Source organism: Sardina pilchardus, chromosome 16, assembly GCF_963854185.1.
Source record: "Sardina pilchardus chromosome 16, fSarPil1.1, whole genome shotgun sequence".
Taxonomy (NCBI): domain Eukaryota; kingdom Metazoa; phylum Chordata; class Actinopteri; order Clupeiformes; family Clupeidae; genus Sardina; species Sardina pilchardus.
The window spans coordinates 26,662,150-26,676,673 of NC_085009.1; the positions used below are offsets into that span (position 1 = coordinate 26,662,150).

General features: G+C 40.4%; 1 protein-coding gene and 1 pseudogene across 1 annotated transcript; both read right to left on the reverse strand.

The window, feature by feature from the left end:
* Nucleotides 1-649: 649 nt before the first annotated feature.
* LOC134059620 (transgelin-like) lies at nucleotides 650-8,653 on the reverse strand (annotated as a pseudogene).
* A 1,937-nt stretch (nucleotides 8,654-10,590) lies between these two features.
* Nucleotides 10,591-13,830, reverse strand: LOC134059621 (butyrophilin-like protein 2). The gene is made up of 5 exons (XM_062516063.1): nucleotides 13,773-13,830; nucleotides 12,346-12,702; nucleotides 12,070-12,228; nucleotides 10,997-11,134; nucleotides 10,591-10,598 (listed from the first exon to the last, which is right to left on the reverse strand). The coding sequence occupies exons 1-5, from the start codon at nucleotides 13,828-13,830 to the stop codon at nucleotides 10,591-10,593; spliced, it is 720 nt and encodes a 239-aa protein (XP_062372047.1).
* Nucleotides 13,831-14,524: the final 694 nt, after the last annotated feature.

Below are 14,524 nucleotides of genomic sequence, written 5' to 3' on the forward strand. Positions count from 1 at the left end.
CCCACCTGTGTTACCCCAGTATTATTATTAGAAATGCTATGAATCAATTCAAGTGGACCACAATTGGGCCTTACTGGTCATGGATAGACGTGAGTCTTGAAGTGCTCATGCCCAACGCATTGACTAGTGAGAAGTCTTTTCCTATTGTCTAGACAAATTTGTTGATACATTATCATTATTATAATGGCGCAAAGTTCTCACATAGCACTTGAAAACTTCTAGATTCGACTGGAACTTCACAGGATGGGATTCAGGTGCTGCTGCGTGAGAACTTTGCGCCTATTTGGTGGTGCTTCGCCTATGATGAGGCCGGATATAGTTCCAAGTAAATATCTGCCCAGGTAATAGCCTCCGATTTTGCATTATGATTTGTACTCGTTCTGAACACAATCTCCCAAGATATATTTAGACAAATAAATTAGATGCCTCGGTCCCTCTTTTTGGAGGACATGCTAGATGACACCCTTCATTTAGCAACTGTGCTAAGCTAAAGCTAAAAACGCTGCTCCCAATGCAGGACAATGCCCGGACGGATTTTAACCGGGTTTTTTTTCACTGTTCTAACTCTGAGGGTGACCGAGACTGGCTTAATTTAATTTTTGGGTGGCGTACTCCTTTAACAGGGATGTATAACAATAGTGTTTTGTCACAGTATCTTCATATGGCGTAGAATGTGTGTGTCTGATATTTGTGTATTAGGAGTGTGTGTTTGAGTGTGTGTTGGTCCCTGTGCATCTCCAGTTTCAGTGATTGATTTGAGGGGGTTGGGAGACCATAGAGATCTTGTGAAGTTGATGGAGTGGAACTGGTTCGGGAGCTGAGTTTTAAAGGATCTGTCTGGGTTGGCTGTAGCCTGTCATGCCAGCATGTGATGCTCCTTGCAGGTGCCCATCTGAAGGCCGCTCACGCTCTGCTGGTCCTTCAGCTGCTCCTCAGTGAGCTCCCTCCTGTTACTTCCTGCACATTCACAAATACACAACGAATGTTCACATTGTCCGCAGGGCTCCACCGGGGCTCTAGGCGTCCCTGTCTTTGTCTTTGTGTGTGTGTGCAGGCTTGCTGGCTGATTGCTACACCTGGGCCCAGTGTTGATGGTCTTATAGTTCAGTCTGCTGGAGTGTCTCGTTCTCTCTGCTCACCTCGCCTGTGAGCTGTCTGGGTGGCCTGTGCTGCAGCAGGCCAGACGATGGCTGAGGCGGTTTTGCTTTTGTTAATTGTTACTTTACTTCTGTATATCTACTATTTTCTTTAATAAATTATTACTATTATTGTCACTTCTCATGTTGTCTCTGTTTTGTCATGGTTTTGACAAAAGCCAAACTATGACGACATATAAAAATTACTGGTGGTGACATGTTTTGTTTTTGTTTTATTTCAAAGAGGCTGACACTTCAAGGATCTAGATTTGACTCAGTTTACTCACTTGTGAAACCAGGCAGGGTCCCCTTTGTAACAGCCATCATCCTTTGTCACGGCCAATCTGCCAAGTGCCATCAGTGTTCTCTGTACAGCCACTAAGTCCTTACCTGCGAATACGCACATACATGAGCAATATCACCACCCTTCTACACACACACACACACACACACACACACACACACGTGCGTGCAAGTAGTGCCCACAACTTCATACTGAAAATAATGTAATGTGTAATGAACTGAAAGTAATGTCATGTGTAATGAACTGAAAGTAATGTCATGTGCAATGCCATGAGTGAATGAAAAGAGATTGGGAGATCCGCAGGGTCATACCCACCCTCCCAGAGGTCTCTTATCTGGAACAGGTCGGTCTTGGGGACGCCATAGAGCTTAGCAGCTTTAAGGAAATGTTTGATCAGTTCCATCTGCATGCAGCCCGTCAAGATATGTATCTTGATGGGCTTATTGTCACTGTACAGGGAGTTGATGAGATGACCCAGCACCTGAAGGGTCACAATGGAGAGAGATGGAGAGAGACAGAGGAATCAAAATGTTGTTCTTTGTAAAAAGACATATTTGGGGCAAAAACAATACATCTTACTAGAATGACCACTGCATTCTCTGAACTCTCTAACACACACATACACACTCACACGCACGCACGGACGAACACACACACACACTTTCTCCTGTTTATTATGAATCAGGAACTTACAGGTCCGTTCTTGAGCCAGTTCTCGAAGCCGAATCTGCTGGGTTGTGGCGAGCCCACGTCCGCATCGCACTGGGCCTTGATCCAGCTGGCCAGAAGCTCCTCCAGCTCAGGGTTGTACTCCTTGCTGCTGAAGTCGTATGCGGTACCTTTGTTTGACAAGAGAGAGAGAGAGGAAATTAACACAGGAAAAAAACAACAGTAGCAAATGTCGTCAAATCTTACATATGATGGGGAAGGAAGGCACCATGGCTACCATGCCATCTATTCTTTCTATTTAAATCTGGAATCTTAAACATTGACATTAGACTCAAAGTGGGAAACTATTGACTTAGTGCCTACACACAAACATTATAGAACCCCTCCCATGCATACAGTGTACCACTGAATCTACAACTTGTGTCAGTACACATAACATGGGTGAAAAAGGTTATTTGACTTATATGATCCGAGTTCATATGTAGACCTGTAGCTTCCAACATCACATTACAAAGCTATATATAGCTTTGTATGAAGCTAATATAAAAGCTAATAATAGTGAGTTGGGAACCTGAAAATAATTTCTACAGATACATGTTACATACTTTTCAAGATAGCATCAACTTGGCTATCGACCAAAGAGAGACATGATGTGGGCTTTAGTGCTGCATTAAAGGAGAATTCCGGTGTGGAATTGACCTTAACTGTACCGAAACATGTTGCGAAGTACTCACACGTGTTGAAGACGCACCTTCGCTCACCCCACGGCATTCCGAACTCCGCCGTTTTCAGCCGAGCTTGCAGTAGGCTTGAATCTATTAGATTGGGCATAACGTACCCTATGCAGCTAAATTGCTATTTTTAAACCATTAAAACGGTTCCAAGTAACTCCACACTGCATTGGTAGACTTCTGAGGGTCCTGACATTTAAAACGAGATACTGAGAACTTTGGAAATGCACAGGAAGTTTATTTAAAAAGACTGTTTACAAGCAGTACCTTCATAGAATCTCTCCGCTGGGCGCCATCTTGTAATCAAGTCGCGATAAGCCGACTGACGAGCACGAACGAACAGGAAGGACAGGGGAACATTTTGCAAAAGTAATTCCATAGGAAATATATAGTTATACTGTCTACATGAGCATGATGAGTAACAAAGCTCAAAATGTTTGCAATATGTCCCCGTCTTTCCTGTTTGTTTGTGCTCGTCAGTCGGCATCGGACTCCGGCCTCGAGGCTACGGCCGAACAACACCCGTGGGAATATCCAGCAACAACCCACTCCCACTCGTGCTATATTGCTTTTATACAACAATTCTACCACTTGTTTTTTGCGCTAATTTCCCATTATAATGTAAACGTTTAAATCGCTAAAACTGTCTTGTTTGTAGAACTACTTCTCTCCGCCACACATTTCTATTACTTGCAGGACAAACTGCCGTTACTAGTTCTAAATGGATGGTTGCTATGGCCAAAGGCCAGTCATTAGTTCTAAAAGCACGTTGCTATGGCCAAAAGCCAGTCGATAGTTCTATCTCTCCCGTTGTCAAGCAATGTAGCCTAATAAACGTTAGCTCGCATTGCGTCTGGTTAGGACATGCTTATAGCTTTGAAACATCACTATTTTACTTAGCCTACATGCCATCCAACTAGCAAGCTAATATCCACCTCCGTCATATTCTATGTTCTGAGCGTCTGTATTTCAGCTTGGATGCAACGTGACTCAAGTCGATTTACAACTTGACATTGTATCCCGGAGTGATTTATTATTACCTGTAGCTGTGAAAAGTCCGAGTGGATTATCGTGGGATATTTCAACTCATGGAACGTCTCTCGGCCAATCAGAATCAAAGAAACAGCTTCATAGAACCAAATTGTTGTATATAAACAGAGGTACTCACCAGAGTGCATGTACTTGCCTCTGGACAATGATGTGGACTGCTGGGAATAAAGAGTCTCAGAAAGGAGTCCTGAGGCACATATGGGGGGCAATAAACACATTTATTCCACTGCTCGGTTGAATTCCCCATTGTCCTTCGCTCTATAAGGTGTGCATTAACTTTAGATATACGCATGGCTATGAAGTAGTTCCAATTTGTTGCCCGTATCACACTTGAATATTAATTCGCCAAACTTATTGTGAAGTTTAAATGCACTGTCTGTCACGTTACATACAAGCTGTAAAATATAGACGTCATAGTAACGTTTAGCATAGGACGGAGGTGTCATTTAGCTAGTTAGGTGGCAGTAGACTAAGAAAAATAGCAATCTTTAAGTTAACGTTCATCAGAATCCTGGGATATGCCAGCTTGACAACGGGAGATTAGAACTAACGACTGGCTTTTGGCCATAGCAACTATCCATTTAGAACTAGTAACCGCAGTTTGAGAAATTAGTTGAAATGTGTCTGGGAAAAGTAGTTCTACAAACAATACAGTTCTAGCGATTAAAACATTTAAATTTGCGCCGGAAACGAAGACAACGCAAGTGGCAACAGTGGAATAAGCGAGATAATGGACTTCACGCCGTGCGGTTATTCACAGTTAATGCACTTTTCTAGACGGAACGTCAATTCTCGTCAGGCCGTATCACCGTCTAGAACGTGCATTAACTTTGAATAACCGCACGGCGTGTCGTCCATTATCCCGTTCTTATTCATCAGAAGTTTTAAAGCTTCGCCAATTTCTGCAACATACATCATGATACATAAATACTTAACGTCTATAAATAAATGTCTATTTCAAGACATTTCCCTCAACAAAATGTACGAATAAGAGCAGTGTAATGCAGACTGCTTCGCACACCTCCACAGTAGCATTTGATCTTAAAAACAATTTGATTTCCTAATCACAGCTACGCTGATGACACTCAACTTTACTTAGCTGTAACATAATGATTATGGTCTCTTTGAATCTCTTTCCCAGTGTATTGAACAAATCAACAACAGGTTTTGTCTAATTTTCAATATAGCCTACTTATTTTGATGCTCAATCCAGGAACACTTTTGTTTTTTGTATTTGACCTTTTCTTTGTTTTTCCTTGACATTTGGGAAAAGAGGGGGGGGGGGGGGTGTCACATAAATGTCCAAGGCTTATTTAAAATTAGTTACTATTTACATTCTCCAACAAACTGTGTCTATTTTGATGTCCAATCCATGGTTTTTTTTTGTTGCAATTAACCTTTTCCCTCTGACTTTCCTGACATTGAGGTCACACTTGGATAATGTTACTGAATCAGAACACACTGATACAAACACTTGTCCACAACGGTCCATCCACAACACCATCTACAACAGCATAATCTCCTGTGGAGCTCCTCACTAGTATCAGCTGAAGTTGTTCTAATGTCTCCATAACCTACATAATTATAACTGAGCATATACTCACGAGTTCCAGATGTTCTAGTGGTGCTGTGAGCCGCTGCAGAGCGAGATCCAGGATGCTCATTCTGTTCTGCTGTAGCTGAAGACATGAGACAATGTGAGCTCAGCACACTAGCTAACAGGTATGTAATAAAAACATTATTCAACAAAAAATAAGTGAACAAATTGAACATCTACATTGACCGACATACAAAAACAAAAAAAAATTACTCACTATGAGTTCCAAACGTTCCAGTAGTCCTAGTGTTGTGAGCAGCTGCAGAGTCAAGTTGAAGGCATGAGATAATGTGAACTCAGCAAACTAGCCAACAGGTGACCCCCAAGTACATGATTTAACAACAGAAAATTGAGAGTTTGATTTCATCTACTGTACACTGAGAAGACAATAGCTGCATTTCCATTATGCTTTTCCTACATCGTTCAATATTCTATGCTGGAGTCCTCTGGTGTCTCAGGTTTCACAATAGACACCCTCATCCAGGATATTCTCTTGGCATGTGGTGCCCCTCACTATACACTAATCCAGCGAAACACGGAAGTAACACAAAACCGCCATTACTGCGTGCCTGGCTGCTAAGAAATTAGCCTGTTGGTTCCATAGGCGGCTGTTGCAGAAGTTAGCTGTCATTAATACACGTCTTAATACCTTATGGTGTTAATAAATTACCTTCATTGGTAAGTTTTGGTACAGTCTGACATCATTGATCCAATGTTCCCTTTCACCTGACATTTTCATTCATTAGCAGTCCTCTTGTTAGACATTCTCTGACAGGATGCTTTCATTGAAAAGCACAGACAAGTGTCACTCGTCACACTCGCAGGCACGCAGTAATGGCGATATTCAAGATGGCAGCGCCCATAAAGTTCGCGCTGGATTAGTGTATAGTCTCAGACTACAGCTGAAGGTGCTTTCATAGGTCATCATGTCTTTCATAACCTACACTACATATTATATATATATATATATATATATATATATATATATATACAGTATATATATATATATATAAACAGAGGTACTCACCAGAGTGCACGTACTTGCCTCTGGACAATGATGTGGACCGCTGGGAACAAAGAGTCTCAGAAAGGAGTGCTGAGGCACATATATGGGGGGCAATAAGTAAGGGATAATGTAAAGAACGCCGGTCATTATCGGAAAATAATTCCCGACAGGATGAACTGTTTTGCTTCGTCCTGAAGGGAATTATTTTCCGATAATGAGAGCTCCCTCAACATTCTAGAGAGCCGACACATTTATTCATCAGAAGTTTTAAAGCTTTGCCAATTTCTGCAACATACATCATGATACATAAATACTGAACATCTATAAATAAATGTCTATTTCCCTCAACAAAATGTACGAATAAGAGCAGTGTAATGCAGACTGCTTCGCACACCTCCGTGGTAGCATTTGATCTAAAAACAATTTGATTTCCTAATCACAACTATGCTGATGACACTCAACTTTACTCAGCTGTAACATAATGATTATGGTCTCTTTGAATCTCTTTCCCAATGTATTTAACAAATCAACAACAGTTTTTTTCTACTTTTCAATATACTCAGGATGCGCATTCTGTTCTGCTGTGGTTGAAGACATGAGACAATATGAGCTCAGCACACTAGCGAACAGGTGTGTCATAAATAGATAATCCAACAACAAACCTATTTTGATGTCTAATCCATATACATTGTATACATTGTACTGTATATCATTTTGCTTTCAAAATTTTCCTTCTGACTTTTCTGATGGTCAGATCACATCTACATAAAGTTGCTGAATCTGAGCACAGTGCTACACTTGTCCACAACGGTCCATTCACAACAACACCATCAACACCAGGATATTCTCCTGTGGCATTCTGTGGTGCTCCTCACTAGTCTCAGACTACAGCTGAAGGTGCTTTCATAGGTCTCATGTCGCTCATGACCTACAGTACAAATCATATGAAAAATACATGTACTCACCAGTATCCACATAGTAGTCACCAGTATCCATGTAGTCGTTTCCAGACAATGTTGGCGACCACTGGATATAAGGCGCCCGAGTAAGGTATGCTGCGGCACATATGGGGGGCATTAAACACATTTATTCATCAGAAGTTTTAAAGCCTCTGAAAGCATAAAATTGCTAATTTCTGCAACATACATCATGATACATAAATACAGCTCATCTATAAATAAATGTCTATTCCAAGACATTTCCCCCAACAAAATGTACAAATAAGAGCAAACTTGGACACACACACACACACAAAAAACCCTGTACTCATGAGTATCTCCAAAATTTCCAGAAGTTGTTGAAGCATTTGCAGATGGAGAACCAGGAATCTCTGTCTGTTCGGATATAGCTGAAGACATGAGACAATTTGAGCTCAGCAAATTAGCTAACAGCTGTCCCATGAATACATTATTTATTTACATTACAAATATAACTGTGTTGCTATTCAGTTTTTCATACATTGTTCAATGTGCAAACTTGGACACACCCTCCAAATGTTTCACACCAGAGTCCTCTGGTGTTTCAGGTCTCAACAGTTTGTGTGTGAGCTCAGCAAATTAGCAAACAGGTGTCATAAAAACATTATTCAATAGCAAACAAGAGAGACTTTGTTTTAATCTACATTGAGAAGACAATAACTGTGACTCCATTCAGTTCTTCTTATATTTCTTCCTACAGTACATGCACAAACTTGGACACAATCTCAGTGTTGTACACTGGAGTTCGCTGGTGTTTTGGGTCTCAAAACAGACACCCTCATTCAGGTGGCCTGACTGAGGTTGATCAAACGCTCGCCTGTGTCCAAGTGGCATTCTACTGTCCCGACTGTTCACACCTTTTCATCCAGAGCCATATGAATGCTCTCTGCCACCTCCATGGGGCAAGTTTTATTTCTAACATTATTCTATCAACACAGATGCTTACATCGACAGTCTGGTGCTATAATTGATTTGCCTCGGGTGTACTGTGGAGTGGGTAAGAAGTGGGTGTTTTAGTGGCAGGCTATACATACTGTTGCCTAGCACCAGCAAACTCTGCAACTTAAAGGACTGGTCAAGACGTCTTACCTTTTTTCTTCCCCGTCAGTTTATCCTTCACCCCGTCTGTGTCATCCATCTCCCCCTTCAGTATTTTCTTCTCTTTCACTGAGAGAGGACACATCTTCTATCATTATGAACACTCATGTTAACTATGCACAAGCAAAAAACAAGATGCACAAACCTACGCTTACTGCTAATAATACTGTAATAACATACATGAAGTCAAAATGGCCATGTGTGTATTCAGACACCACAAATGATCTCACGTATGCAGGTGCATCTCAAACATTTGAATATCTAGGGAAATCTGATCTCTTCTCAAGTTGATATTTGTGAATTATAGATTCTTTATTCTGATATTTAGACAGTGAATGTCTGAATTATATGATCTTTAAACCGTAACTATCGAGATAACAATAACCAAAATTAAAACAAAAAAGGCTTGACATATTTCATGTTATGTCTAATGAATCTAGATTATATGAAAGTTTTGCTTTTTTAAATAAATTACTGAAAAATATAACTTTTCCGTGATATACTAATCTTTTGAGATGCGCACAACGCACACTAAGAAAGAGACATATTATGGTCACATGGTCAAATGGTCAGGTGCCTCCAACACCAGCACCATGGAATTGAGAAATTGGAAGGATAATTGATCTTGCCACGTTTACATGAACACTTCTATTCCGATTAGATACGGAATAACAGCTCAATCAGAATAAAAATTGTCATATACAGTAAACACATCAATCGGAATGAAAATTCCTGATCCGATCAGAATTTTAATCGGAATGCAAGAGGTGTAGTCCCCTCCTAGTCTGAACGAACACCCATGTCATTCGGAATGCCTGCTATATCTTCCCAATAAAAAGTAGGCAACAACGGCTATTCCGATCAAAGATTCTAAAGTGCTTGAAAGCACCTGATCAGTATAGACGTACCCGTATACAGATCGCACAAAATCTTTCAATCGGAATAGTTTAATCGGATGATGTAAATGTATAGTGTCAGCTTTTGATTTCAATGGGCTATAACCAGCAGTAAAATCAAACTACATGAAACATGTACATTGGTACATGAAACATGTACATTGGTACATGTACATTGGTACATGAAACTTTTTAGAAGTATAAAAAATGTCAGAAAGAACACACATTAGTTTCATTTTAAAGGTCCCATATTAAAGATATACTGTAAGGATAGCATGTCATTGTTTTTGCATCCCAGATATACAGTATATATGTATTTCCAGAGTAAGCACAACTTACAACTAACAACACAAGGAACTATTCAAAATGGTGGGGAAATGGGTAAAATTGGATCTTTAAACTGATGCCATAAGCACAGTCATTGTGTGTGTTCAACATTAAGTCATTGAACAAAGCTCACCCCATGCCAGACAAGCAGATGTGATTGTGCATTTGAATTTATCTGATAATTAGAGGATGGACAGATGGATCTGCAGAGGAAATTCAAATGCATTCACAGACCCATCTGAGTTCACCCAGGTTAATCAAATATAGCAGTTAAGGCGCATTGTAAGATGCACCGATTAAGCAAAGTGAAAAATATGACAGGACAAGCATGGCAATTAACATTCCATGTGCGGGAAAGCACCCAATTGCAATGTTACTCATTCATATTTAAAACGTAAATCAATACTTTACAAAATAACATCACACACTGGAATGGTATACTGTATGTGATAGCTAATATGACAACACACATCAGCTGTTACAATATAAGCACAGTATGTACTGTATAGACCACATCATACATTTATATTTAGTAAACTGCCAAACAAAAGAAGTGCATTCTACATAGCAGAGGCGGTCCACACAAAATGAATGTCATGCTAGCTCTTATGGTAGCACGTACCTTTTATGCAAACGATGACCGCAGTAAGGATCAGAATTAGGAGCACCAAGCCACTGATGATGATGATTGCTATAATCACATCTAGTCACATAACAGATGATTCCAAAATGGAAAATGTACACTTAATTAACACATGTTATAGTTTTCAACAGGTTTTAAGTAAAATGTTATAGATTTCTACTGCACTATTGTCACAAAAATACAAAAATCAAGATTGAGGGGGCAACAGTTATTGGTTTGTACATGCACACTGATATTCTATCATCTGTAACTGTAATTATGTCTATTAAAGGGGACATCTGGTGTTGAACTGTACAAAGCACATACACTTTCCTGTGTCTGCCAGTATGATGTGCTCTAGCTTGAGTTACAAGGCATGAATTTGTGTCTAACATAGTTGAACAGCTAAATCATCAAGCAGACCGATCTAATAGAAACTACAATGACTTCTCCACATACCCAACTCAGGAAATCTACAGGAGCATGTTTATGGTTATAGAATTTAGCAGACACTTTTGTCCAAAGTGAATATGTGTATACTGTATGTGCACACTTATAGATTCCTCTGTTAACGTGTCTGTACATTTGTATTCAATGTGAGCGAATATCACCACACAGCCCTCTTTCCTCTTCTGATCAGACAGCCCCACAGAACAGCAGATCCTCTCCTCAGAGAAAGGATGCAGCAGCCAGGATCTCATGCTCCACAAACTCTGGTCATCTGACACAGACAAGTAGGAAAGGGTGTCAACTAGATGTATTTTATCTTTATGGTTTTTAGCTGATGCATTTGTCCAAAGCAACTCACACTGAAGTCATGAAATATTACATTAACATTTATATAAAAAAATACCGATATTATAGATGAAGTAGAACTGAACAGAATAATAACAATACGATTAACATATACAGTATAAAACTGTGATTTAGAAAAGAGGTAAAAGTCTTCAGACGCTTTTTGAAGATCCCAAAGCCATCAATACAACCAAGAACGGGTGAATCAATCCACCAAGGAATCCACAGAAGAAGAGTTCTGTTGGTGACGTTAATCTGATATAGCAGACACGCATCAGAGGGCAGCAATGGGTAAGATGGGACATAGAGCTGGATCATGGAAATAAAATACCAACGTACTGATCAGTGTCATCCAGAGTGAGGGATGTCATGTATCTTCTGTGTGTCAAGAGACATGTGTCTGACTGATTACAGACCAGACGTTCTGCTGCACTCTGAATGATCTGTAATGGTCCATTTGCAGGTAGGCCAGCGAACAGTGCATTGCAACAGTTCAGTTTGGACAGAACCATGACATTTTATATGATTCATTGTATACAGCCAGAGAAGGTTAAAGCGGAGCGAGATGCGCAAACGTTCGGACATTTCCGTGTTCTGTTTTTGCAAAGGGGAGGGGGGCGAAATCCCCCTTTAAGCAGACCTAGAAAGTGATGTTACATTCGAACTGAACTGCTTGCCAATCTGACAGAGATCGATATCTCACTATGACAACTTTGCGACACGGCTCTTTAAGCAGACAGGAACTGTTCGAACTTTGCTTCCATAGAGATACATTATGTAGCTCTATCTTGTCAGTAATGAAGGATCTTTGATACAGCTTCTATTATAAATCACTGGGCAGTAATGTGTCTATGTTACTACCTGTGGTGTAGACTGTGTTGTTGACAGCATTGATTTCCTCTCCTCCTCCAACGGTCCAAGTGAGTGTAGGCTGCGGAAACCATCCATGTGATGTGCAGGTAACATTCACCTGTCCATCATCTCTTTTGGGTACATTTAGAAGTGGAACAGAGCCAATAACTGGGGGAAAAAAAGTGTTTTTAATTCAATTCTAATTCTGTGCTTTTGTATATTGTCCAGTTCTTTGAATTTCCCCTTGGGGATCAATAAAGTATCTATCTATCTATCTATCTTTACCTTCTCCTTCCACATTTAAAGGCACACCGGCTTCTTCATACCATATTGAACTCTGTACATAACACAGATAAGTTCCATTGTCTGCCGGTGTGATGTTCTCCAGCTTCATGGACACATTTCCCTGCTCCAGGTTTCCTACCAGAGACACCCTGCCCCTGTACCCTGTACCAGCTGGGTCCTGCTGGACATTCCTGTTCTCATAGAGCAGGACTGGGGTTTTAAACCGGTTGGGTCGGTGCCAGCGCATCTTTAGTGGCACCACACTGAATGTAGGAGAGACGGCACAGGGCAGTGTGACAGTGGATCCCATATGAGCTGAGACCGAACCAGGAACAATCAAATTAAACTTGTCAGGACCTGAAAGTAGTAAATGGGGTAAGAGACCTTCATTAACAGTCAGCTGAACATTAAAGAGTCACTGCACCCTAAAATATGTTTTTTTGAGCTGTTGATTGATTGAAAATACTCATAAGTGGTGAACTGTGCTATTACCAGGGTTAATATTGTCAAAAATCGTGTTTCCCGACAAAAGTAACATTTCGTCTGATTTTCTATTGGAGATATTGCTCTCTGCGCATTCTACAGGTTGAAACATGCCATGGCATGTTGGTCCAAAATGCTATTGGAATGCTGACGAAGTCCTGTACTTCTCGTCCAACACTACGTCACCGGGTCGTTACAAATTAGGAATAAAACGCCCCAACACCTGCTGCCCTGATTAGCCTACCTGTGATAAGCCATGTCTGCAGCACTCATTCCCAGATTGACACGAAATCACCATGGTTGATTGGTTGCAGCAGTGCTGCACTCCCTCTCCAAATTTCAGAACGTCTCGCCCATTTTTAAAGCCTTTTTCAGAAATGTGAAGTGGGTGGAGTTATGGGGTGAAGTGACTATTTAACAGCTCCCCAAATGCTCTGGAAAATGTAGCTTCTGTAAAAGCTACTGCACTACATGGTCAAACACAACAGCTAAGCTATTGAAAATAGCTACGCTACCACCAAGCTACTAAGAAATGTAGTAGTAGCTTTGCTAGAAGTAGTGAAGCTACTGTCCATCACTGCAAATTTCATATAATTGCATCCATGGGTGACACTGCAACTGCCATATTTCACTATCTCAAGACATGCCTGTTCCAATATCATTTGATGTAACAGATTAACGTTTACGGATTTGATGTGCTGCAACACTGTCATCTGTCTGGACATCTGTCTGTGTATGTGTGCACTGAATCCAGTGTGAAGACTCTTTAGCTTTTCTTGTGTCTTCCTTATGTAGTTTTAGAATCAGAGGTGGAGAAGTAGAGCGTCAGAAAGTAAAAGTCCTACCACATATCTGTGCCAAATATTCAGTTCCACCAGCTGATTTTTATTATCACCTGTGTTAAGAATAAACTTATGCCTGGATCTGCATTTCGTAACACTTACTTTTTCCAGCGACCCCCGTAGTAACAAACACAGTCAGGAATCCCCAGGTCACCAGCATAGCTTCATAAAAGAGTGATACAGTTAGTTCATACTTAGTTCATACAGTTATCAAAAGCCTGATGTGTACAACCAGAATTTAAAAACTGTGTAAAGAGCTACAGTATAGAGCTGCCATATGAAGAGCTGCAGTATAAAGCGCTACAGTGTAAACAACTACAGTATAAACAGCTACAGTATAGAGCTACAAACTAATAAGTTGAAAACAACACATCTGTGTCCAGAAAGGGACAACACAGTTTGTGCTGTTTACTACACATTCGTTTAGAGAATGTGCAGTGTAAAGAGATTAACAATTGCTCTTCCCATTGCCGCTTTGAGGTTTAGGACCACACAGTCACGTTGTAAGCAGAACACGTCAACAATTTTGTTTGTTTAACTACTAACCTATAGTCAATCAACCAATATCAACACTTACAACTTCAAGAAAGCTAGAAACCATATCCCCCCAGTTATCTCTTCATGTCTCAGAATGTATTGTCTCATGCTACATGAAAATCACTCTGTAGCCTGTTACGATTTCTTTTCATTTACACATCTTACCATTATGCTGTTCTCTACTTATTTCACACAATTGGAAGCTCAAAATGAATGTTGATTTACATTATTTCTACTGCGTCATTTCAATATTCAACAGCTTTTTACAGAGAAAGAAATCATCTTACCTGCATATAGGGCCGAATGTCTCGAAAGAA

What these genes read in the sequence shown, in the direction of transcription:
- LOC134059621 (XM_062516063.1), bottom strand. Translation starts at nt 13,830, where the DNA reads ATGCTGGTGACCTGGGGATTCCTGACTGTGTTTGTTACTACGGGGGTC. An exon ending in TACGGGGGTCGCTGGAAAAA is followed by an intron (nt 12,703 to 13,772) that starts GTAAGTGTTACG and finishes TACTACTTTCAG; the next exon opens with GTCCTGACAAGTTTAATTTG. An exon ending in TTTAAATGTGGAAGGAGAAG is followed by an intron (nt 12,229 to 12,345) that starts GTAAAGATAGAT and finishes TTTTTCCCCCAG; the next exon opens with TTATTGGCTCTGTTCCACTT.